Source organism: Pocillopora damicornis, chromosome 14 (assembly GCF_964200805.1).
Source record: "Pocillopora damicornis chromosome 14, jaPocDami1.2, whole genome shotgun sequence".
Classification (NCBI taxonomy): Eukaryota; Metazoa; Cnidaria; class Anthozoa; order Scleractinia; family Pocilloporidae; genus Pocillopora; species Pocillopora damicornis.
The window spans coordinates 18,089,789-18,115,208 of NC_142683.1; the positions used below are offsets into that span (position 1 = coordinate 18,089,789).

Consider the following 25,420-nt stretch of genomic DNA (forward strand, 5'->3'; position numbering starts at 1 on the left):
TCAGATCCCAATCACTCTTAGAGCTCAAATGGTTAGACAACAAGATTGGAGAAGGATGGGTCAAGGAATATGTTACCGTTGCCGGATCGGATCAATATCAGTATCTGGGCAACTGCTCACCTACCCCTCCCCTAACCCAACATTAACCCTGACTTGTTGTCAATTGACTGTTGTTGAGTTAGGGGAGGGGTAGGTGGGCAGTTGCCCAGATACTGATATTGATCCACTGGATCAATATCAGTGTACCCCAACTTGTTATCAATGATTGTTGTTGGACCAATATCAGTATCTGGGCAACTGCTCACCTACCCCTCCCCTAACCCAACATTAACCCTGACTTGTTGTCAATTGACTGTTGTTGAGTTAGGGGAGGGGTAGGTGGGTAGTTGCCCAGATACTGATGTTGATCCCCTTTTTTTCTTCGGAATTGACTCCTAAGATATTTCCCCTTACACTTCCAGCAATTCGTCATGCGTAAAGGAGACCAGAAGAATGAAAAATATAAACAAAGGAATTTTTTTTCGATTTAACACAAGTTCTCAGAGGTTCAATTATTGGAAAAGCATGGCAGACTCAAAGGCGAGTAGAGATCTAGATCGTGTAGGAGAGATAGAGTTTGCAAGTTTTGTTAGGGAATGATCTGCCTCAATTTTGACCCATTTTAGCCAGAAAAAAGTACTTCTTTTATTTCTCCAGAATATAATTCTACCCTTAAACATAAAACGAAGAAAAAAACAGGACAAACGGATGCCTTTTCTACGCTAGAGTGTTTTCTCTTGGAGATTTTATAGAATGTGTAAAATGAAAAGATATACTAAATAGTTAGTTCATTCAGTTGTCCTCATCTTTTTAGATCTCAACTTGTGAAATCACCCCCCCCCCCTCCCTTGTTGAAGTCGTTTCCCAACGCCCCCTCTCTTCCCTCTCACATAGCTCATACCACCTTCTACCTGAAAGCCACTCCGCTGAAGAACCAATATCGTATTTATTCGATTAAACGCCGCGGCGTTTATTAAATTTTTCGTGATTGGAGTGCGGCGTTTATTCGAGTGCGGCATTTATACGAGGGCGGCGTTTATTTAAAATCCAAAAAAGTGGTATGGTAATTGACCATTTTAATTGTTAAAAAACAAACATGTTGTAGTGATTGTCTAAACAGTTATTTTTTAAATTTTTCTCAATTTTACAATTTGCATGTTAATACTACTGCAATACATAAAGTAAATAAAGTTAGTATGTCGGATATGCTTTCTCGAAATCAGAACTGGTACATTTTAAAGGATTTGTGTCTGGTTCACTCAAAATTTCCAACTGCGATCGAAGTAATGATCGCTGTGTGTATTTTGAGTCTATTAATCAAATAAACGTCGCATGATGATGCGGCGTTTATTAATATTTCTTCTCTAAAGTACGGCGCTTAATCAAGGGCGGCGTTTAATTGAATAAATACGCTATTACACTGGCGCGCGGGATTAAAAGACGCATTCGCTTCGATCTTTTACCGCGTTCCCCGCGCTTTGTATCCGACAGCAGTTGATTGACATGTTTCACTGATTAAGCTTTTCTTGTAATTAACAAGACGCAAAACGAAAATAAAAAGGAAAATATGAGAAGACTTCAAAGAAGAATATGTATTTAACAGCAGAGAGGAGAAAAGACAGTTATTTTTTATATTACATCTTCCCTTGGCTGGAAAAGCGCTGCGATTGGATAACTTGGCCGCTCTAATTGAAAAGCAATCGAATCCTTCAAAGGAAGAATCTCAGACTGCATAATTACTAACAATTCAGTAAATGACAAGCAACTAAGATTTTTAAAGCGAATTTTATCAAAGGGCATCAGGTGTTTTTTATAAACGTTTGCTAATCTCTCGACAATTTTTTTTTCAAGATGGCAACTTCTTTTTCTCTTTGAAAAATGTAACTTCTATTATTTTCCATAGCTGCTTTTTTTAATTTAACGAGAGAACAGAACTCATGATCAGTACAAAACACACACACGAAACGTAAAATGTACATATTTCTGATTAAATCTGCTCTATTTCGACGTTTCTATTTACATAAAATTATTTTGTTTATTTCTGAGAAATTTCCAAAAAATATAAACGCAGACACCACACAATGATTTCGAAGGCATCGACACGCTATTCAGAATGGTCTGTAAAAGTTACGGTGTAGTCTAATTAAATGGTCTCTCTAAAACCGAAATGATGACATGACAACTGCTTATTTTCTTGTCAGCTAACCATAACAGAAAAAAAAAAACATTTAAGTGAGCAAAGAAGTATCTTGAAGAGGTAATATGAAAATAGTTTTCCTTTGCGTTTACAATTTGTTTCAACAAAAGCCAGTCAGTTGAAAGAGTACCCTTGGCGAGTTCAATAAATAATTCCTCTGTGATTACGAAAGTTACAAAGGGGGACGAAGATTGTCAAAACAGTATTCTGATGCGAAAATAAGAGAAGGTTACTTTCCTCTTACAGAAGCCTTAGCTCAGAAGTTTCCTGTTTCTTGTTGTGGAAAACAATTGGATAAAACCTGTTTCCTTTCGATTGCTCGCTGCTTTCAGGTTTGGTAAGGTCATGGAATCGTTCTTCGTTCGTTTTTCTTTCCGCTGCGGTAGCTTTCTTTTGCTCCTTGAGGCGATATCTCTTTCGGCAACACATCCACACATAGAAATACGCCAGAAAACAGAAAAACAACACTGCAGCGACCAAGAAAAAGATGATGAATGCCAAAGGCGCGCGGTGGAAGAACATTTTGACCACTTGGAAATTTTCAACTAGGACAACAACGGTGTAACCTTTTCGCTCGGCAGGGAGAAAACCATAACATCAAGTAATTTAACTGATGATGAATGCAGGTGTTTTGCGTCGAAATTTGTTGCAAATACAAAGTATTGACCGTAAGTAATAGCGATCTTAAGTGAGGATCGAACTGAATTTGCATCTATCAACTGAAGCAAAATCCTTTATACAAATCTTTTGAGTTCGGCGGAAGCCCTTTCTTCTGCAGTAACAATTATCTCTGACGTATATACGTTATTGAGATGGTGTGCTTGTTGTGATATTGCTGTATATCACAAAAAGACAGATTTGAAAGGAGATTTAAGTACATATTTTGTGTTTGTTCCGTCTATGCGTCACTGAAAACTTAAAAATCATTTGTGAAATCTTCTCGCCCAATGAAAATTCCAGCAAAATCGACTAAATACAAATGCAAACGGCAAAACGATTCATTGAACATACACCACAGTTGCTACCATAAAGTAGCTTAGTAAATCTAACAACCTTTGATATTGAAAAAAAGAGTCCTTCGATTTTCGCGTTGTCTTTTGGGAAAATCAAATTATATATCAGATTCATATAGATTTGAAATTTCTTTACGTTCAAAATCAAAATTTGGTAACAGTAGCTATAAAATAAAATTATCAAAACCATGACCCGGCAAATCTGCGATTACAAAAAGAATTTATTAAAGAGTTATATTGGATAGGGAAGATCCATGGACGCCCAAACAGATTTCGTAATAAGTAAACCAACATAATATCAATTTTAAATCTAAACTATTGATTACATCAGAGAACATCCTCTCACGAATGTTAAACTCATGAAACGTTCAATCCAATATCATCTTTCCGATGAACTACGGTTTTTCAGAGTCAAATTTTGTGTTCAATGAGCAATCTGCATAAAAATGAGAATTTGGACAGAGGACAACGTTTTGAAGGGCAATAAATTCAACTAAAATTTAACAAACGCCGAGGTTTAATAGAAAACCCTTCGTTTCTTACAAAAGGTTTCACGAACTGACCAGATGGTGCTCTCTTGAACACAAGAAGTGCCGAAAATATACTCACAGAGCACGGAAAAATCCAGAAGAAAATTCCATATTCAAATAATTAATCATGATTTTATTTTCGTTATCAGTTTCGCATCGCGTATTTTACAATTTAACTGTAAAAACGCGACCCATCACAGTGAATATTTACAAAGGAGAATTCGCCACGACAAGTTTTAAGTTCAATTTTCGCTTTGACTAATAACAGATTAAAAAAAGATGCAGAAGCACAACTATTTAACACAAATATGGAAGAAAACGTAGACTAGAATGATATCACATCAAAACAAAAAAATTAATGGAGAGATTTCTTGAAAAATAGAACCTACTTCGATTTCTATATTTTACACGAACCACTTTGAAGCCGAAATAGTAACCATCATCTGCATTTTAAGTGGTAACCTGCTATTTAAATATTGTAGTATTATGTTCAACATCAGTACGTTTTCCCAAACTGCTCGAAGATTGGAATCGGCGATGCCACTGTTTGAAATCTCTGCCAAGAAAAAAATATGGACATATACTAATCAATATTTTTCCCAAGGCCGGTAACTTCTGCTAATTTAGCCCAATCATCTAAATAGTACCTTTAAAGGTTAGCATTAAAGTCGAGACACTCTCACCTCAAGATATTTCTAATTAGACTTCCGGAAGTTACGACCATCATTTCCGTCAATATCATGTAAATCGCTACCCCCTTCCCTAAAAAGCCAACTAAACCCAACACAGCGGTCAAACGCCTGCGCATGTGCGAACTTTGTAAACGCTTAGAGACATGTTTTCAGTCCGTAAACAAATTTGTTTAACAGGAGTTACAAACAACCATATAAGTCAGTTATTCACGGTGTTTTAAAACCGTGAAACTTTTCTGGTAAAGCTCAAAACAAAATGATAAAGCACCGAGATATCCGTCCTAAATTAAGCGTTGTGTTTGAAGTCTCGAGTTTTCCTTTTCCTCTCTTTTCTATTTGTTTTTTAATTATTCATTTACATTTTTTGCACATATTTTGCGTGACAGCATTGTTTCTTATGCTTTACTCTAAAGCTTTGCGCGGGTAATTGACGCGCGGCTGGTCAAAATTGAACCACCTGCGCATGCTTGACGTTTGATCACTACGTTACTAAGCCCTCCCGTGTCTTTATCCAGTTCCGTATGAGAGAAAGTTATATCATACACCAATCTAGAAGGCACGAATAATGCGTCGCAATAACCGAGAGGCCACAAATGAAAATCACAAGACATGGTAACAAATTACAGAAGAAACTGTGTAGTTCTTACCGAAGGCGTAATATGTTTGTCTACGTTTTCTTCTCTGAAATGCTTTGTTCCATAAGGAAGACTAAAGAAAAAGAACGTTAAAATTTTCATATGAAAAAAATAAGAAAAACCATGTAATGAATATTTTCTATGTATTTAAAGTAATCCGGGATAATGCTTGCTTTCCTTTCCTTCGCGCTGTGATTGGTCTCAAAAACTCGCGCCACTTTTGCACCAATGAGAGGTAAACTGGAGCCAGTCGCATGTTGGTGGCACACGTTTTCCCGCGCTTTTATCACACGCAGTTATTTACAAGCTCTCATTGGCTCCTTATGATATTTTCCTTTGCTCTGATTGGCTGATTTGAAACTGAACTCACCTTCCATATTGTGACGTTGTGTGTAGTAGAGGTTCATAAGGGCGCTCTCGATGAGTACATGGAACAAACCTGAAACAATCAGAGGTAACAGCATGTAACTTCTTCTAAATCAAAACACCGTTTAGGTGACCGATAGTAAAAATTGGATAACAGTCCTGGACAACGTGATACAAAATCTTATGATACAACATAAAATTCTCTAAACTGAAAACTAGGAAATGTATGAAATCCAGTAGGGAGAATTACACGCAGATCTCAAAGGTCACCTCGTGATGGATTCACCAAACCTTGAGTAGATGATGAACAGTACACCCAACATGATCAGTAGAATAAGATGAGTCCAACGAAGAGTAAGAAGAGAGAAAGTTCCTGGGCTTCCTGTGGCATTAGTCCAGGTAAAAAATAGGTTAAAGAGAAGGTGATGGATTGAATCTCCTTCATTGTATGATTGCAGAGGAAACTGTTAGCTGTGGAAAGATTGTTCAGAGGAAAGAAATTGCCGATGATGTTCACATTTCAAGGAAATGGGAAGCTTCTTTGCCAGACAAGATTCTACTCGCAAGTGTTATTACGGTCTTGTCGTGTGATATATAGAGGTTAAAGGCTGCCCTAGAGTCCGAAAAGGTTTTTGAGCAACTTTAACGTAACGGTTGTGCAAAAACCTTTTCAGACATTAGGGCATATTTTTGCCAAAGCTAAGGATCCTGTCACGAAAGAACAACGAACAACGACGCTATTTATTCTATTCCGTGCAATGACTGTGATCACGAGTATATCGAACAAACCACACGTCAGTTTGGTACACGTTTGAAAGAGCATCAAAAAACGGTTTTCTTTTGCAAATAAGAAAATTCAGCTTTTTCGGAGCATACATGCCCAACTAACAATACAACTGGATGGGATAATTCTAAAATTATCACCGCTAAACGGCGTTACCACCACTGCCTTCGTTTAGAAGCCTGGCATATCAACTCCGCCCACGATCCTTTAAATCGTGACGATGGCGGCGTACTACCTAACGCCTAATTACACCTTGTCAGAAAAAAAGGGCAGCTAATTTGTGAGCATATAAAAGGACCTCTTGTTAGAGCAATTTGATCACTCCTGTAACCCATAACTGCAAAGAAAAATACTTCGGTTTTGCTTTACTCAACAATTGGTCCCAAAAAAAAATGAGGTCACCCCTTCGACCAATCAAATGCAAGTGACTAAACCAATCGTGACTTGGTCACCCGCGTTTTCCTGCGCTTTGGACAGTTTGCTTGTTTTTTTTCATTGGCTGAATGTGTTATTTTCTACTCTCTAATTGGTTGTTGGGATTGTTGTGGTTTCGGTTTTCTGACAATCGATCGAAAAGCGCTGCACTACCTCAATATAAGCGAAAGAGTGCCACAAGCAAAAGTACAAGCACTTTTATAGCATCTGACAACAGAGGAAAGGATGAAAGATAACAGAACATCTCAAGGTAAAAATTGCCAAAAAAGTAATGTATCCATCAACTGGTGAAATACGATACACTGGTGATTCCAAGATACACGAGTGAGATACAGGAGTGAGTCCAAGTGTTCGTCAAAGATAACAAAAGAACTCAGTGGAAAAAGCATGAAAGACTGAGACTTTATCAACACGGAGCACGTTGAGGAGTATACATCATATTGCAAAGCAGTTTTTCTTGCACGGTTCGGTCATCCACTAGATTCATATGCGAAACCACCGCTGTCACGCAAAATATGCAAAGAAAGTTGAGACGTTCATAGAAATTTGTAAGAGGGAGAAATAGCATATGAAAGGAAAACTCAAAACTTTTCGAACACAAAGCTTATTTAATTTCGGGTTTCTCGTTGATTTAGCGCTTTGTTTTAACGTTATCAAGTTTACGGTTTTCAAAGACCGTAACGTACTCGCTCGTGTGGCTTTTCTAACTCCGGTGAGAGAACTTGGATGTAAGAGCCTGAAAGCACGCCACCTAACCACGATCCCTGGCTACAGCAACGTTAACACATGCGCAGACATTTAACCACTGTGTTACACTTTGTAGCTACGGTGAGACAAAAGAAACAGGAAACAGGCATGGTAAAGTATGTGAAAGAATGCAGGAAAGATCCAAGCAATGATTGATGAAAGTACCATCAACCTCATCCCAGTGGTCCTGTTCGTCATGCACGTAGTAATCGGGACACCTGGCTGGCCAAACTCTGAGAACAAGATTACGAACCCATATATCGTTCTAACTGGATATATGGCTGATGAAGAGAAATGACAAGGAGGTGATTATCAAACGCGCTTGGTCCACTTTCATAGTCGCGTAAGACATTCTCAGATATGGCTCAGTGTCTCAGTTGAAAGACGCTTGCACTTTCATCAACATCTAATCGTTAGGACAAGATAAGTTGACAACTCACTTATCATCTATCAGTCTTGTTACCCATTCATCAGCTTTCATGTCAGCTCTAGGAGAGAGAAATGAAAATATAACACAGTAAATGGTTTGAACCGAATAGTATCATTTGACCCTTTCCCTCCCAACATCTCAGTAGTAATTCTCCTTGCTGTCTGCAATACAATTCTTATGATGATAGTTTGGAGAATTTGGTATTGGATCGAGTAAAATAATCCCCTTATTGCCTGTCCACTTGATACTGTATTGATATTATAGGGGGAAAGTATATCTTGGTCAGTTATGGGAGTTCAAAGTCATGTGGTCTGATCCATCATCGAGATAAAAGTATACTCCCGAGTTGGACTGTTGTTAATACTAATACTTAATGAATAAGGGGGTGAGTTTCTAAAGAAACTGTAGTGCTGGGTCGGTAGGGGAGTATAACATGGTAATTTGGTATTATCAACTGAGTCGATAACGTAAATTGGCCACCATTAAGAGTTTGAAAGCTTGGACTAAACTTAAACCAGCTCATTACTTAATTTACAGCTTAGAAATCATTCCACATTTACCTTGCATCCTCTGCTGAGAGGTAAGAAGTGGCCACCCTTAATGTTGGATTTAGAGGTTTGTGTCGCTGCTGCCACACCTCATTTGGAGTACGGAATGGACCCTAAAGTTAAAAAAGAACTGTTAGTTACCAACCCCAGGTACTGTTTGCTACATGTATGTGGGCAACGTAGAAGCTGAGTTGTATAAGGTTCCAATGTTAGGACTATAATTATAGGTAATAACATGATTTCAAGTGCAATTTGGTGTTAGTAACCACAAGTAAATTTTTCAAAGACAGCAAAACTGGAGTTATTCAAGCAAAAGCTTCTAACTGGTAATTCCATGTGGTACTGTGTTAACAAAGCTTAGCAAAGTGGATATAACTGTTAAGTCTGTGGATGAAACCCTGGCATGTAAATGCAATCAAATGACAGCTCCTGAGTAGTACCTTCACATGGTACTGTTTATCATACTGTACAAGAATGAATCCTAACTTTAGAATCTGTGATTGAAATCATAGAGGGTAGCATGACGCAGGTGAAGGAAAGTCCTGTTTCAGACAATTTCTCACATCACAACATTAATTTAAAAGGGAAAACTTCAAATCCTTCCTCACATGTGCTAGGTTTCAGGGGAAATCTTGAGAATTTCAGGAAATAAAAGAAAAAAAATCACAAGTCAGTTATATTTCAGGAAACAAATTACACCTCACATTGGTTAGTAAATTCACAAATCATGCTCAAAGGTCTTTCTTTGATCTTCGTATCACATTTAAACCCTTCATCACACTCAACCCAGTGTGTCACCATTCAATTGAAAATTTCTGAACTGTTCTTTTCATCTAATCTCAAGGGTAATATTTTAAAATCAATCCTTACTTGTACTTTTGCGGTTGACTTCATAGATATTGGAGGAAGAGGCACAGTCTTGGACTCCCTTGTAACAATTTTAACACTTCCAGATTGATCAAGAATCTGTGCTGCATCTGATTTCAGCTTCTGCCGGCTTCTGCGGCTTAGAGGTCTTGCATTCCTCAACTCAATCTCTTTTGCTGATGGTTGTGGTGGGAAAAAGGGTGAGTTGTATACTCCAGGGATTTGATGAGTGCTGATGTAATAGTGTGTTTTTCTTGCTTTCTCCTCTTTAGCAAGCTAAAATAAGAAATTAGCAAACAGTATGCTTTACTCAGTGTTTTATCATTCTGAAGAGGAAAAATAGAACTTGTTCATGTGTCAGAGGCAGACATTGTTCAATCATAAACATCACATATTCTTTGAAGTAGTAGCTAGTTGACACTTCAACCCCTAGGAAAAATGGTATATAATCACTCCTTACAATACCACCACTGAATCAAATTTCAAGGCCCCTAGGAGAATTAAGGCTAGGATCACTAACTAAAGTGGCTCTTCATTTGAAGGGGGTAAGTCTCAAAAGAAACTGTGGTGCTACATCGATGGAAGAGCACAAATTGGCCACCATAAAGAGTTTAAAGGCTTCATTAGAGTGATCATCAATTGCCAACTAGATACTGGTCTCTATCATAACAAGGTCACCATAAGCCTTACTCTAAATCACAGGCTTGACAACTAAGTACATAACTGTAAAATGGCCTGTTTTCTACAACTTGCAACCTCTTGCTGCAGATGCCTGCAAGTGAGTTGTAAGCTTATCCCAGTTTCTTTATGATGAATACTTCACATCATAGTACCTTTTCTTCCATTTCCCTTTTCCGTTCCTTTTCTTGTTTTGATTTAAGAGCAAACTCCTCCAACTCTTTCCTGAAACCATGGATAAAACATTAGAGATCATCAATATTTGCTTAAAAATTTCTTTTGTAACACATACACATAATATCACAAGGCTAACTTAAACTACTGTGCATAACAGTGCAACCTTGGTTTTCTGTGCTTGCACAGAGAAATGACAAAAAGCTCACATCAACACAAGAGAATGTGCCAACAGGTCAGCATGAGAGAGTGAGCATGGTGCCAAGAAAAACTAAAGGTCCATTTCAGAATTCAATGATTTGCACAGTTGTAGCACTGACTTTCCAGGAGTAACTTAATATTCCCAATCACTTAACCCTTTCACTCCCAAGATCTCATTAATAATTCTCCTTACTGTCATTATACAGTTCTTATGATGTTAGTTTGGAGAATTTAGTATTGGATCAATTAATAACCTTCTTTTCTTTATTCTCGTCATTTATCTGGTTGACATTGTATTGATATTGTAAGGAGAAATTGTGTCTTGGTCACTCACTTATAGGAGTAAACTCTTCTCACCCTAACATCAGTATGCATATTCTCCATACTGTTCTGTATATATTTCCTAAGGAGTTGATGTGGAGAATTTGTTTCATAATCCAGAGCTTCTTTAGTTGGTGACCATTTCCTTTATTCTCATAACCTTAATGTGTGATTTGGGGGTGATATTGTAAGGAGAAATTAGATGCTAGTCACTCTTACAGGTTAAAGGGTTAAACACTAAAATTACCAAAACTAGGAGGAAACAGTAACAAGGTAAGCTCTCTCACCGAACTACTTCATTCTTGATCACGACTCCTTCCAAATACCTCTTACGACTGTAGTAATTGTAGATATATTTACGCACATAATAACCTACATTAAAAAAAAAAGTTTCAAAGTAAGTTGGTGTAAGTTGTACTTCAGAGGGAAGGGTGATATAAATCACACAAAACTTTTTATTTCACATCATTAAATTATTCTTGATTCACATCAGAGCATAAATTACCTCTCCATAATTTCTGAATCTGAAAGAAAAAAGTGTACAAGTTCTCAGTTATAACATTAAATAAAAAGCCCTCACTAGAAATAAATGGAGGGTCACCAAAAAATAACATCATTCTGTAGCTATGTCTTTCACTTACCAGTGTTGCTTGCTTGTTAAAGAAATCAGTGCGCATCATGGCTACTTTTTCCTAACAAAAGAGTAAGTTTTTCGTCAAATTCTTAAATTAAAGATGTCTACAAATTTCCTTAAGTATTAAAGTTCTAATTTTTTAAAGAGAATTATACCTCAAAGACCAATATTCAGGTCTCGCATAATTCAGCCTAATAAGTTTCTGGTTCCAAAATTTATATGTTGCTTTGACCAGATTAGATACATTACCCCCTTGATGTTCTAAACTTTGCATGATTGACACTACCATGGAATGAAAATTTAGAGGTTGAATGCAAAGACCTTGGTGTGCTTGCTCTTGGGCCAAATTTTTATCTATACATTCCCTCCACTCAGTCAATAGATACATATTATCTTAGCCAATGTCTTACTTCATAAACAACAATGATGAAAAAAGAGCTTCATTATAAATCTTCTTACCTGTACAATCTGTCTGTATATTTCTCTGCCTTTGTGTCCTCGGAAATGTCTTTGCACTGTGGTGGCACAATAATGGAGAAATCTGCAGCAAAAAATATATGTGCAATGTGTTAACTTTTCAGATTGGCATGATTAAACAATGACAAATAATATAATTTCCAATGCCATACTTGAATAAACCCTTTAAGTCCTAGAGGTGATTAACCTGCAACATCTCTCTATCTTATCTATACATTACCCAGCGAACAGGTGATGAGAATACTCAAACATATCAATTAGAAGTTGTTATTTTGATCTAACACCAAATTCTTGTTCCTAATTTATAAGGAAATGTTTATTAACTAGAGAGGAGAATTGAAAATCAGATCTTGGGAGTTAAATGGGTTAAAGAAGGAAGTGATGAATGATCTAGTGTACAATGCTTTTCCTCATTTTGATTTCTCAATAAGACATAGCTTGAGACAATTAGGTTAGTCCTTGCACCCTTAAGACAACAAGGTTAACCCTTTAACCCTTTAGATCTGATTGAAAATTCTCTCTTCTAGCTGCTACACATTTCTCTGTAATTTAGCTACAAGAATTTGGTGTTAAGTCAAGATAACAACATTTACCTGATTTGCTTAGGAATTCTCATTACCTGTTTGCTGGCAAATGTAATGAATACAACAGGGAGAAGTTAAATATTAATCACGTCTGGGAGTTTGAGACATTTACAAGCAGTGTGGAAGTCTTCCTTGCTGGTTCATAGCTTGTATAGTTGGAAAAGGAGATACATTTTATTGGGATAAATATAGATGCCCAATTATTTTCCATGGGAAAAGGGGCTGAAGCAACGTAGCAAATTCCTAAAATAATCATTGGAGAAGCATTTTACTAGAACATATTTACAAAGGAATGTGCAGTTCTGTAACATGCACAGGTCCTACCTCAAGTAAGCTCGAACTTTAGTTCCTCTAAACCAACTTTGGATTTTAAGCGCAGCCAGGAATTCTTTATTTCTGTGATCCTCGGCATCTCTGCAAATTCAACAACAAATTGGTATGAAAATGATAAAGTTGACATATTGTTATCTTTTATAATGATCCTTGTATGCGTTGATAAGTGATTAACGTCAATGGATGGCTGTAGCGAAACACTATGAGTGAATTACCGCAATGCTATTTAAACAGTGTAGTGTTTTTCATGTCAAATATTTAGCGAGAGAAACATGTTTTGAATACCTGTTGCTTGCGCGAAAACTGTACTACAACATCGAAACAATTCAACCGCTTAAGTTCTTCCCGACAGAGCAAGACCATTTACGGTAAAATAGTATATTAATCGGTGACAGATCGCCGAAATCTTTCGCCAATAAACCTTATTGTATAAATAAATAACACAACACAAGAGAGCAAAAATACTACAGTGCAAAATGTTGTTGAAAAAATTCAAAACTGAACGTGAGTGGTTATATTGAAAAGAAGCTAAGAATAAAATAATAAATAAACGACACACTTATAGCTTCAAATAACTAATCTAACCTCTTATTTTCGAATAACTGATCGACAACTTTTCCCCTTGATTCCATCAGTCTCACGAAAGTCGCCATTTTGTCTTTCTGTCCAAAATGTTTCTATGGAAACGATGACTCTCAATCCCAATGTCTGCGCTTCCACGAGCAACCGAGTGAGAGCATTGGTAAAGCGCCACAATAATTCGCAATTCCTAAAAGACCAAGACCTAGATTTCAGCGTAATCTGGGATTACTTAAACATTTTAATGAACGTTTTCTTAATTACAAGCTCTCCGACAAAGACTAAATTCCTGTTATTACATAAAAAGCAGCAAGAAATTAAAAGTGGGGGTCAGCATTACTGATTTGACAACTCGGCAGTTTCACCGCTAAAAATAGAACATTTGAATAAACAGGAGCTATGCATGTATTCTCTCCTGGACCTTATACAGTTCAGGTTCGTTGACTTTCCAAATGATCTTTGCTTCATCGCATCACTAATTTGCTTTCCACTTCCAAAGTGATTTCCCGGTTACCAGACTTGACATCCCACGTGCCGACCACGTGCGCGTATGGCCAACGAGGAAAGCGAGCGTGATTTTAAAAATGAAAGGGCTAAGCGTCAAAGATTTCCTTTTTCCCTGTTTATACTTTTAATTTTAAGTTTTATTCCTTGTCAGAAAATTGATCTCCAGGATTAATACAGTATCCATGGGAACATTTTTCCGCTTATGGTTTTAACAGTTCTCGTATTTCTGCAGCGAGGTCAAAGTCAAGCCAGGGTCTTTTATTTATGGCTATGATGCAACTTTTATTTCTTTCTTAAAAGCTTTCTCTAATTAAAGTGGTTTTTCGAAAACACATTCGGTTCGCATACACATTTGGTTTTTAATCTTTTACAAAGTAAGCGAGTTGTTTTCTGTTGACAAAGACATGTTGAACGGAAATAGTAGATCGTGAGCACGGCAAGTTTGTACCAATTTAACAGCTTCTGAATGCGACACAATGACGAAAAAAGGTAATTAACTAAAAAAAAAATCAAAAATTGTGCGCGAACTAAATCCTCTTCAACGCTAGGGGATTAGAGTCACTTTGCCTGCACAGTTATTTATAACAATAGAGATATTCCCCAATCTAAACTGTGTTAACAAATTCTCGGATGAATTGAAAAATTTCGATACTTTGTTGCTGTTTATAATGCAATTAGGTTAATTTTAGGAATTACTTCACCTAACATCGGCTTTGACATGTCTCTGTTTGTATACAAACTCCAACAAGCTTGTTGCTTCCTTGACCTGTACGTGTTAAAATGGCTTATTGACACATCTAATCAATATACCTCCATAAATGACGAATGAAAGAAATTATGCGCCAAAGTCTATTTTCTGATTCTTTACGCCCTGTAAGAGAACATTAAGAATTCGCCTTAAGGAGTGGAAACCAGCTTTTGCTTACAAACCGACCTACGCTTTTTTACTCGAGAAAATGCTAGCAAAAACTAACGATATTGGCATTTGCGGACAAAAAAAACATGATTTATTATTTTCTGTGCCCGATTTTTCGCCGCTGTAGTAACAAATCTTTCCGTCGATTGAACAGTCCCTAGATTTCCCGATCTTCTGATGATTTTTTGATGCAATGTTTGGAAGACGTGATCCTAGTTTACAACCCGCGGAAGTACGCTCAACCCACGGATAATAATTATTTTTAGAGTAATCAAACGTTCTTTTCCGCATGGACCTTCGTTAGTTCTCGTGAGGAGTGACTCGTAGGTGTTCGGAGACCTTCGCTGATTACGTAATAGTGCACGAACCATATATGGGATGACTCGTAGGAATTATTTTGTTGCTATTCAAAATCATGATTTCATTGGCTGTGGATGACATCATTATTATCTTTTGAATGTTCTATTTTTGCAGTCTATGTTTCACATCAAGCTATGCAAAAAGGTGTAGTACAATCCCTAAATCTCTCGAAAGCGAAAAGGACTGTTCCTCACTCGGCCTGAAGGCTGAAAATATTCAAGGCAGAGAAAACGTTGTTTTATTTTGGACACAATTTGTTTCGGATATTTTCTACTACACGTGTACAGAGACTGCTTTAAGCCAAATTTGTACGCGGGCAGCTGTCTGAGCGAAGCGTGCGTTTGAATTTGGTTTCCTTGTTTTTTGTAATCTAAATTTTGTCTTAATGCCTCCTCTTCTTTTGGGACCAAGACCGACTCAGTCGAAAGTTGGATGTGTGAATCGATCCTCAGATATGAGCAGTGGAAAATGGAAGAGTGTCTCGTCAACTGAACTTGCTCAAAGCATTGATAATGGTGGAGCGGGTAATTCGGCAGAAATTCTTATTGTTGACTGTAGATCGCTAGTAGCTTTTAACGGACTACACATAAGAGGAGCTATCCATGTGAATTGCACTGGAATAGGGCGTAAGCGACTTTCACAAGGCAAGGCTAAACTAAAAGACTTGATTTCTTCAGCTGAGGGCAAAGAGAAGTTTATCCGTGGTGGAGTGGGAACAACCTTTGTTATCTACGATGAGTTGTCAAGTGATCCCGAAGATTGCAATCCGTGTCGTCCGATTTGCTTAGTTTTACAAAATCTTTTAAAAGAAGGGAGAAATATTTCGGTGCTAAAAGGTAAGTCCTGCTCATGACACTTTCTGTTGTTTTAATATTTACTTAGTGTGATTTGTGTTTAACCGTAGTGCTTAGAGTTTTAGTTCTCCGCGCTTTTATGTCAATGGCAGTCAACAGAAATAGGCTCGCGCTAAGACGATTTTTTTCAACCCTGACGCAGTTTCCGATTTTGTCTGGAGTCACTGTTTTGGTTTCAAGAGACGCGACCTTCGTTATTTTTATGATATTGGTAGCGAGCTATGTCATCTCCGCTGTTGAAATTTGTGTGCATGCGATCATTCAACCGCGGTAGATGAGTGGTCACGGCAAGAACTCTTGTGACGCAGATTTGGGCTTCTGTGAGTGGTCAAATACCGAAACAGCTTTTCTCTTCAGCGCTCGTATTCTGTGGCCTTTCTTTGTTTATCTGAACAGGAAATAAGGCCACTGACGTTGGCATTTTCTCGGCATGTACTCTCGGGGAGACACGAAGTAATTTCTTTGTTTAAAAAGAAAACGAAAACTTTTTTATTTTGGATCAAAATACCAGATGATAGGGGAACGCAAAAGCTTAAATATTCCGAATGGAAAGTTGCTTAGTACGGCAATATTGTTCGGTGCGATTTTCCTTTGATTCATTAAGAGAAATATATCTCAGCATATCCTGTTTGATCTTATTTATGGCGATCGGCGAAATCTAATCTAAGATTAAGAAAACAAGGGGAAAACACCTCAGTTCGTCTGAAAGATGCTTTTGTTTTGTCATGCAACGCTACTTACGAAAGAACTCTGATTGCAATCTAATCCCGAATTCGTGGTATGCCTTGCGTGTTATAAAGCTGGGTGCTGATGACCTAGCGTATAAGCTATGAAAAGAATTAGCATGGGCATCGAAGATTATGCAGCAGTGAGTTTTGACAATTTTCGCCTTCATTGAGTCACTGGAATACGCATTATGGCATTCAAAACTTCTCAAATATTTTAATTGCTGCAGTTTTAAAAATCTTGTATGGACATGAAATCAAGATTTTTTGAAGTTAGTAAATGCATAGCATTCTTAATATACTCCGAAAGAGTAATGGATTATGAAAAAGTTAATTTCGTTTTACTCCTTGTCAGTTTGTATTTTAGGCAACTATACTCAACTACTTTTATTTCTGATGATCTGTGTTTTGTTTTCTCACAAAGAATTCAAGTGTTTGCAAATTAACTTTGACTACTTCATAAATAGAAATGATCAAATGAAGGGTTGGTAAATATGTTGAAATGTCCATTGTTGGCATTTACATTATGGACCTAATACTGATATTGTGTTCCTAATTAGTTGTGCAATATTCAGCAAAAAACTATTTATTGACTAGTGTTTCATATTATAAAAGATATTTTCTGTTTTGGTCAAGAGAGGTTCCTAACAGAAAGAGACCTTTGTAAAATAACTCATTTCTGCCTTGTCATGTTGTTTATAGATCCAAATTTATTAGTTTCTATCTATTTCCTGTCTTCAAATTTCCTTGTTCCTTACAGTTTTTATGCTGAATCATGCTTAGTTCAGCAAATGCATGTTATGTAATCAATTTAATATTTTTAAGATACAATTTTTGTTACTGCCATTCATGAACTTTTTTGATAGAATTTGGAAGAATTTACCTCTTAAGAAAAATTTAAAACTGAGCTTTATGCTTCATTAAGAGTCAATATTGCGTTAGAAAATTTTCTGATGATTAATTACTCAGAAATCTCTTGTATTGTAAATACTGTACGGCATATTAAGTCCTTCTTTTTTGCTTTTAAATGTTTACCCTCTAAGCTGCTGATTTGACTTTTCTGCCATTATATCACAATTGGAAGGAAATGATTACTTAGTGTGATCAGTTACTTGTTTCATACACAAAATTTAACTTATTTCAGTTTCATTATAGCACAGGTCTAAGTCAAGCGTGAATTTAAGTAGAAAGATGATATTTTGACATTTTCCTCTATTTTAGACTTCTAAATCTCTCATTTTGATTTATACAAATGCTTTTCTTTAAATTTAAATTTATTCCCAGAGATGTTAAGGTTGATCTCACAGAAAAATCATTAGGTGTCTGAAAGCTCTTGTCTCAGAATTCTGAGTTACCAAGTTTTATAAGTTGCTTCATGACAACAGTTAGTGACCTCTGGTATTTATGCTCTGCTTTTAAACCCTGTTGTGGAACTGAGAAGGCATCTAGCTCTCAATGTACTAAACTTCCTTTTTTCCAGTGAGATTGTTGACCAGATTGATAATATCTTGAGCTTAAAAAGTTTCAAGGTCTTCTGTTTTCTACGCTTTGCGAGGATTCACCCAAAAATATTTACATCTGTGGTAGTACCATGGTCATTGAACTGGAAACAATATTGAATTTAAGTGACTTAAGAGGTCACTAAACCTATGTAGAAAAAAAAGGTAATTCCTGTTGTTAGATTCAGAAATTTTTGAGTAACCAAATTTTTAGCTTTGTTTATATAATTTGAAATCTAAATTTCTTTTTCAAAAATGTACTAAAATGTTTCAAAGTCAAAACTACTTTTGTCTTAGATTGAGGTTTCATTTATTATTAACTGATGTTTCCTTAACGGATTACGGTTGACTCTTGTAATTGGTTGAAGGGTCACTTAATTTCCTTCATTGTCTCCCCTTATTTCAACTGACCCATAAAATCTGCAGGTTCTGTGGTAATGAAGTTAGTGTGTTGTTGAGTCAAACTTGTCATGAACTGCTTTCTAATCAGGCAAATTTAAAGTCATAAAGAGTTTAACAAAAGTAAAACAAGCATTGGGCAAAGTGTATTGAGACTCTTCAGGAGTTTCCCATTTGGAATTTGTGTCAGGGTTTGCATAGACCTCGATATGATGCAAGAGGGCGATAATTCTCTTATCATGCCCCCATATTGTCCTGGTCGATGCGGACCACTGAAGGGCAGTTTATCACATCAGCACTGACTTCACCTTTTTGATATTTCACCATCAATAAAGTGGACTTATGTGGTTCATTTGTGTCAGTAGTCTAAGTTTGCTGGGTTCATTAAGTCAACTGAGAACCCAGAATTTGAGCAAGGAGCCATTGGTGTTTGAGATGCCTTGTAGGATTCTTTCCTTAGCACCTTTGAATTTACCACTAAAGAAATCTTTTGGTGAGTTTTTGTACCAAAAAGAGTATCTTTGTTGCATAATTCAAATCGATTGAGCCAAAAGTGACCAAATATTTTTTTAATCCAATGTAAAGTTTTCCATGTATAACCTGATTACTAGTTATTTTATAAATAAGGTTTATGATATATTGTATAATTGAAACTTGTGTCAAATCTGTCTTTAGGAATAAGTAACTGTTTTTACTTTTCAGTGCAAGAAGTTTTTGACATTGTCTATTCCAAATGAAATTTTCCTAAGGGGCTACCAATCTCTACAGGTTTTGTGCTAAGAAACCTCTAATAGGTGGAAAAATTGTTAGAAAAGTAATTACTTGTTTTCAAAGAAAATTCTCTTTCCAAGAGATAATTTAATTAAAAGCAATTGTTTAAAAAAAAAAAAAGTTTTAATTGTCAACAGCCGTGCATTGGTTGTGTAAATTGGTGTGGTAACTTCAATTGGAGTCATGTTATAAAAATTTTCTAGAATTAATGTTTTGTGACCTATATTTGACTATCCTTTCTGGACTTTCGGTTTGTTCATGTTGCTAAACAGACAGTAAATGAAAGGTCAGCCGGCCTGTACATGGTTTGTCGAGAGGGTCGGTTTAAGGATCAAAGATTGACGCGCTCTCCAACTGAGGGTCATACGCAGTTTGTTTTCAAAAAGAATGCTCGGGTTTTGTAACCAAGTAAAAGTGCCAAGCTTTCTAACGTCTGAGATCTTAAGACGGCGGGGTCGAGACGGAAATGCAAGAGATAGTTTTTTAGCAAGAAGTTTACCGAGTGGAAAACTACTTCTAGGGTAAATCTAAATGTTATGATAAAATTGTTTTGATTGTAATTGTTGAAAATTACCGGGTACTTGTGTTTATTTTTTTTTGTTTAAAAAACGCGATATTTTTTATAAAACTATTTAATTCGTCAGGTTATGATTTACTTGTTTTGTTTGTAAATGATAGCTATCACAATTTTTCTAGTTATTGGAGTTGATGTGATGAGGATCTTGGTGTTTCGTCTCCTGCTATATTCAGTACATGCGTTCAGTATTTCAGGAAGTTTTCCTGATCGCAAAACAAGTGATTTCGTAGCTAAGATGCTACCGATAGGATTTAAGAGTTGTGTCGATTTTCTTTTAACATAAATTATGTAATATTGTTTTTTTTGTTAATCTTTGCCATGTTTTGCTGTTTTGCGGCAGCTACTATGTGACAATAGAAACGGTTATTTTTTATGTTTCCTGTTTTTTTGTCCGCAAGTTTTCGCCGCAGGGTCGCGAGGTGAAGTTGATTGAATATTTGCTAAGTTTTGCTGGTGTCGTCAAAATTCGGTATCTTTTGCTTTGAGTTTGCTGTTAAGGGAATGAAAATGCTTTTCAGAGGAAATTTTGCCTGGTCCACAGAACCAGCATGGTTTCACGACGTCAAATCAAGACGTTAGGCGAACATTTGGATGGCTTTGCTCTCGTCGCTTGCCAGTCACTGTCAATAACCACTCGTCTTTACTAGAGTTTTTCTGTAATTTTTCCCCTTTTTGTTATTTTCTCTTTGGTCATCCATCGCTAGAATGTTTTACAAACACGAATGGTTCAACTTGAAGCGGGCTTCCGTCTTGTCGTTTGTGCAGTGATAATTGAAAAAGCTAACCACAGGTGTTTATGGCAATGGACCACCAGTGCGTAACCCTGGAAAATAATAAACCAAGCAACAAAGTCTGTAATTGTTAAGTCATAATTAAGTAATACCTGCACTTTTCGTCTTCTCAATGACCTAATGGCGCTTTTCTTCCTTACGTATGTTTGGTTTTTGTAATTTTATCCGTCTTTGGACGAATCCGGCTAGCATCAGAGCTGCATTGAAAGCAAAGAAGCGAAATATGACCGCGCGCTGTTGTGAAACACGAAGCCTTTTGCAACGACGCCGCTCGCACCTAACGGGTAAACACAAAGCTTGTCTTTATAACACTGCATTCGTTTTTGAAATTACGGGTGGCGTGATCAAAGTCAATAGCTTCGAGCTGTGGTTCCATTTCGGCAGCGACCACTTGACTGCAAGATTTCCACAACACAATCGCTTTTTGTGGGGAAAAACTTCGCAAAGCAGGCAGATATGGCTCGTTTTGGTGTGCTATACAGCTTCGCTCGCGCTAACTATTCAACTTGGCAAACTGCTTTCCGACTTGACAGTTCCACTTCCGTCTTGATCAACGGAATGCGAAAGCCTTAAATCGCAGGACGTATTTCGTGAAATTTTTCTGCATGGGTTAAATTTTGCGTTGGATTTTTATTGCGTTCTATTCTCTACTGCTGTCTTTGAATGGTCTCATTTGGAAGACTAGCCGTGGATTGAACAAACTCTCTTCCGGTTCACCCTTGCGTCAATTTGTCAAATCGACATCCGGTCACATTTGTTTGGTACCCGCTGAGTGGGAAGTTTCAGGACAGGGTCATGTTCTGCTCTGCTCTATGACTGTGGCGTGCTTTTCATACCAAAAAAAAAGGACACCTTTATATGTTCCAGAAGTATTTCCAATCCATTTGTTTTTTTGTAAAGATCGTTCTGATGGACACATTTTCAAGATGCAAGGATTACTCACTATTATGGCAATTTAGTCATGAGAATGTTGATGCTACATTTGACAACACTGACCATGTTTTTTAACGGTTTTTAATGAAGTAATTGTTAGGTATCGTTGATTATGTTCGACCTTTGACTTTTACTCAAAAATCTTTGTGGAGTCGTGACAGTTAATTTCCTCTGATGGTGACCTTTTTCCTTTCCTTTTTCTTCAGGTGGGCTTAAAGAATTTTGTAGAGAGTATCAAAACTTGTGCGAAAACGCCCCTGTCAACCATTGTGACGTCGCCGACTTCCCGCCTTCGCCGACGACATGCGGTTCGTGCCCAGGTCGCCCCCAAGGAACTCCTGTGACGGCCATCTTACCTTACCTGTATCTTGGCAACGAAGAAGGCGCGGCTGATGAAGCCCTAATTGATAGGTTGTCAATTAAGTACATCCTTAATCTGACTCCTCGATGTCCTAATTTTTTCAGTCACAGATCGGATCTTAATTATAGGCAGATTAAAGTAAACGACTCGAACCAGGAGGATATAGCACAGCATTTCGACGAAGCTATTCAGTTTATTGGTAAGTTCCTCGGAAAAAAGTTCTTCTGAAAGCCTCCAGGTGGGAGCGCAAGTAACACGCCCACGGGAGATCCCATGTGGCGCGCGTAAGTGAGAGGAAGGTCATTCGCGCTGATCTCTCGCTTTTGCGTGCTGGTCGTAGTCAATCGCGCCCGGTCAAGGTCTTTGACGAGTGTGAAGTCCTGGAAACGACCACTGTTGAGTTAGATAGTTCTGTGCCTTGACCAACTGAAGACACAATTGCAAGTTCTCAATTTTCCGGCCATTGCACCAGAGAAATGCCTCTCGTGCGCTGAAAGTTTTCAGATAGCAGAAGTGTTCAAACCTTTGGTATCATTAGCCGGAAGAGCTCTTTAAAAAGAAGGCTGTTTGTTTCATCTTCATTAGCTGATGTTGGTAGGGCGACAATGACACATCAAGGTATATGTCACGATAAGTCGAACTTTCGCCTGAAGACAAAATGTCACCAAAAGCCAAAATTTACCGTAAGTCAAAATGTCACTTGGAGTCAGGATATCATGATGGGTAAACGAAGTCACGCCGAATTCACATGTTACGATAAGTCAAAAAGTAAAAAATGTCACAACGTTAAAATGTGACTATGCCGCACCAAGTGAAAGGGGCACAATGAGGCAAAACATCCCTAAAAGTCCAACTGCCTGCCTAGTCAAGTATGACATCAGCCAATCTAACTTCTTTTCATTTTTTTGTTTCCTTCACAGACGAAGCCCGAGAACGCGGCAGCGGTGTTCTTGTGCACTGTCATGCCGGTGTGTCACGCTCGGCCACTGTGACAGTGGCTTACATCATGAAGCAGCAAGGTCTATGCTTGGGAGACGCATATAAATTTGTCAAAGAGCTTAGGCCGGTGATCTCACCAAACCTCAACTTCATGGGGCAACTGCTGAAGTATGAGAAGAAAAAGAGAAACGGCGAGAGTTCGCAAGGAAAATGTTAGTTTGAAGGGAAGGGGTTAGTATGGGGGTATGCCGAGAAAAGGTATGGAACCAACACACTTGACTCGTCTGTGTGTTGTCTTCCAGGCCTCCTGGGTATTTGGTATCCGTGAGGAAGATGAGAACTAGGGAAAACTCATCTCCTGTGTATGAATTTGTATATAGGATATAAATAGTAATATCAATAACAGTGATAGTAACTAAAAATGACCATGTCGATCGTAAGGGAACAGTAACTAACAATATCATTGGATTAGAAACGTGAAAAAAGTGAAATTCCCTATTCTTTTTATTTCGATATATGTGTGTTAGGTTTGTAGGATGTCTTTATTTGTCTCATTTTTAAATTCATCTCAAGTAGAACTTATAAAAAATCGCGATGAGAATTCCCCTTTGGGTATTTTTGAAAGACATCGGAAGTCATCGTGGACTTTCCGTTAAAACGAGTTCTCGACGTTATCATGTATAAGTGAAGTACAGCACTGTAGATCAAAAACCTTGTGCCATTTCAGTGGTGAAGAGTTTCAACATCGCTTAATAGTTTTAGCAAGCTTTTTCATCACCATTTGCCGTAATTTTCACGTTTCTTTCCCAGATAAATCGTGTTTCGACTCCATTTATAGTAATACTGAGTACTGTGTACTTGAGAACCTGTATACATTAATTTTATGGATCTGGAAAAAAAATTGCCACGTATAAATTATAGATAGGTTTAAATGAATTTATGACAGCGGGAGGAGACATCGTACCAAAACATATTTTGGAGAAGTTGTCAGGATCAGGGAATATTTTAAATGTTATTTGGAGGGTGAAGATGACTCGAGCGCTGCTTGATCCTGGTGCTGTACACTCATAGAAGGAGTCTGTGAGATGACGTTACAGCGTGACAAGGTAAGGTGAGGTTAGGACGACTTCTTAACCCTTTAACTCCCAGATCAAATTGTAATTCTCCTCACTGTCAACCATACAATTAGTTCAGAGAATTTAGTATTGTATCAACTAATTATTCCCAAATTGACATTTGTCTTTATTCTCATCACTTATCTGGTTGATATTGTATTGATATTGTAAGGAGAAATTCTGTTTTGGTCACTCATGGGAGTTAAAGGGTTGACTACTTAAAACGGAAGGTGGTGTAGTGATGTGTTAAACAGTGGAAGTGGTATATTATCGGTTAACACGACAGAAAGTAGTTACCTAAATTATATTCACGCTGCTTAAGCTTGAAGTCAATTATTTATAAAGACATGATTTCTTTGTGGTAGGTAAATTTGACCTTCTCGTTAAACGGGCAGACACGTGCATCAGTGTGTGTGTGAGTGTTTGAGAAATGGACAATAACTTGTATTTATATCAATTGAGAGATGCTTTTTTGTAAATGTTTGAAATCTTGGTAAAGGCGTTGCGTTACGGAGAGTGCGCTACAGAGTGACACTCTTTTCCATCGCGTAAGCTCTTGTTGAAATTTTGCTGTTGCTTTGACCATCAAACATTCGCTGTGATAGTGAGGGCAACTCGATTCCAGTTTTAGGTTGTTCAAAATTAGATCTACAGCTCTTCCCTCAGGTTAGTGATTTCTGAACTCCTGAAAAACTGGACTAAGAAGCTTGCGATTTCATATTTGCAAAATAACTGTTCATTTTCAATATTACTGTGTAGAAAGAATGTTACCTTTCACTTAAATAGTTTTTCTTAATAGAAACCCGAACACCGACGAACATCCAAGGAACATCCCAACCAAGAGTTGGAATTTCCGGAGATGATCGTCAAGACTCGTACTTCTTCGTAAGTCACTCGTGTCTGTTTAACCATTATTTTAGTTCTAGCTTGTAGACGCAGACGAAAATAAGTTGGTGAATAAATTAAGACGCATGCTCAGACGAAACCATAGTCTTGAAAATGTCAGGTTGATATTTTGTAATAAATCAGTTAATTTATAGTAGGTCATTTACAGCTATAAAAGACGTTGATTTTTGCAATAAAATATATCGAATTTCCTTTTTGGGTCTATGATATAATTCTTTGTAGTTGAGTAAGGCAGACCTCATCTCCTCTCCCCTCTTGGCCTCCCCTCCCTCTTCTCCTCCCCTCCCGTCTCTTCCCCCTCCCTTCTCTTTCCTCTCCTCTACCCCTTCCCCCTCTCCCCTCCCCCTCCCCCTCCCCCACTCTAAGACCCTTTCTTTCACTACCAATTAATATTTTTAGATACATGACTTTTCTCAATCTTTCTCTACGATAAGTGTCGTGGATCTCGTCTGACTAAGGCTGTATTTCCTCAAAGATTACCACGTGAACTGAAACTTTTCCGT

The 25,420-nt window shown here is 37.5% G+C and overlaps 2 protein-coding genes across 3 annotated transcripts; one reads left to right on the forward strand and one right to left on the reverse strand.

Annotated features, from left to right (window-relative positions):
• Nucleotides 1–3,891: 3,891 nt before the first annotated feature.
• On the reverse strand, nt 3,892–14,663 carry LOC113673892 (spermatogenesis-associated protein 17). 2 transcript variants are annotated; one of them, XM_089194702.1, is made up of 14 exons: nt 14,473–14,663; nt 13,271–13,454; nt 12,677–12,766; nt 11,751–11,832; nt 11,299–11,349; nt 11,163–11,181; nt 10,945–11,029; nt 10,117–10,186; nt 9,287–9,559; nt 8,429–8,529; nt 7,879–7,926; nt 5,477–5,545; nt 5,119–5,179; nt 3,892–4,335 (listed from the first exon to the last, which is right to left on the reverse strand). In XM_089194702.1, exons 2-14 carry the CDS (start codon nt 13,336–13,338, stop codon nt 4,276–4,278), a joined length of 1,077 nt encoding a protein of 358 aa, XP_089050828.1. In that variant the 5' UTR covers nt 13,339–13,454; nt 14,473–14,663; the 3' UTR covers nt 3,892–4,275. The 2 variants fall into 2 exon arrangements, with proteins under 2 accessions (XP_089050828.1, XP_027046157.2); XM_027190356.2 differs by lacking the exon at nt 14,473–14,663 and adding an exon at nt 13,686–13,903.
• Nucleotides 14,664–15,171: 508 nt separating this feature from the next.
• On the forward strand, nt 15,172–25,109 carry LOC113673877 (dual specificity protein phosphatase 10). The gene is made up of 3 exons (XM_027190335.2): nt 15,172–15,883; nt 21,803–22,156; nt 22,878–25,109. Exons 1-3 carry the CDS (start codon nt 15,433–15,435, stop codon nt 23,111–23,113), a joined length of 1,041 nt encoding a protein of 346 aa, XP_027046136.2. The 5' UTR covers nt 15,172–15,432; the 3' UTR covers nt 23,114–25,109.
• Nucleotides 25,110–25,420: the final 311 nt, after the last annotated feature.

What these genes read in the sequence shown, in the direction of transcription:
- LOC113673892 (XM_089194702.1), bottom strand. Translation starts at nt 13,338, where the DNA reads ATGGCGACTTTCGTGAGACTGATGGAATCAAGGGGAAAAGTTGTCGAT. An exon ending in CAGTTATTCGAAAATAAGAG is followed by an intron (nt 12,767 to 13,270) that starts GTTAGATTAGTT and finishes TTGAATTTGCAG; the next exon opens with AGATGCCGAGGATCACAGAA. An exon ending in ACAACGTCACAATATGGAAG is followed by an intron (nt 5,180 to 5,476) that starts GTGAGTTCAGTT and finishes CTTTTTCTTTAG; the next exon opens with TCTTCCTTATGGAACAAAGC.
- LOC113673877 (XM_027190335.2), top strand. Translation starts at nt 15,433, where the DNA reads ATGCCTCCTCTTCTTTTGGGACCAAGACCGACTCAGTCGAAAGTTGGA. An exon ending in AAATATTTCGGTGCTAAAAG is followed by an intron (nt 15,884 to 21,802) that starts GTAAGTCCTGCT and finishes CTTTTTCTTCAG; the next exon opens with GTGGGCTTAAAGAATTTTGT. An exon ending in CGAAGCTATTCAGTTTATTG is followed by an intron (nt 22,157 to 22,877) that starts GTAAGTTCCTCG and finishes TTTCCTTCACAG; the next exon opens with ACGAAGCCCGAGAACGCGGC.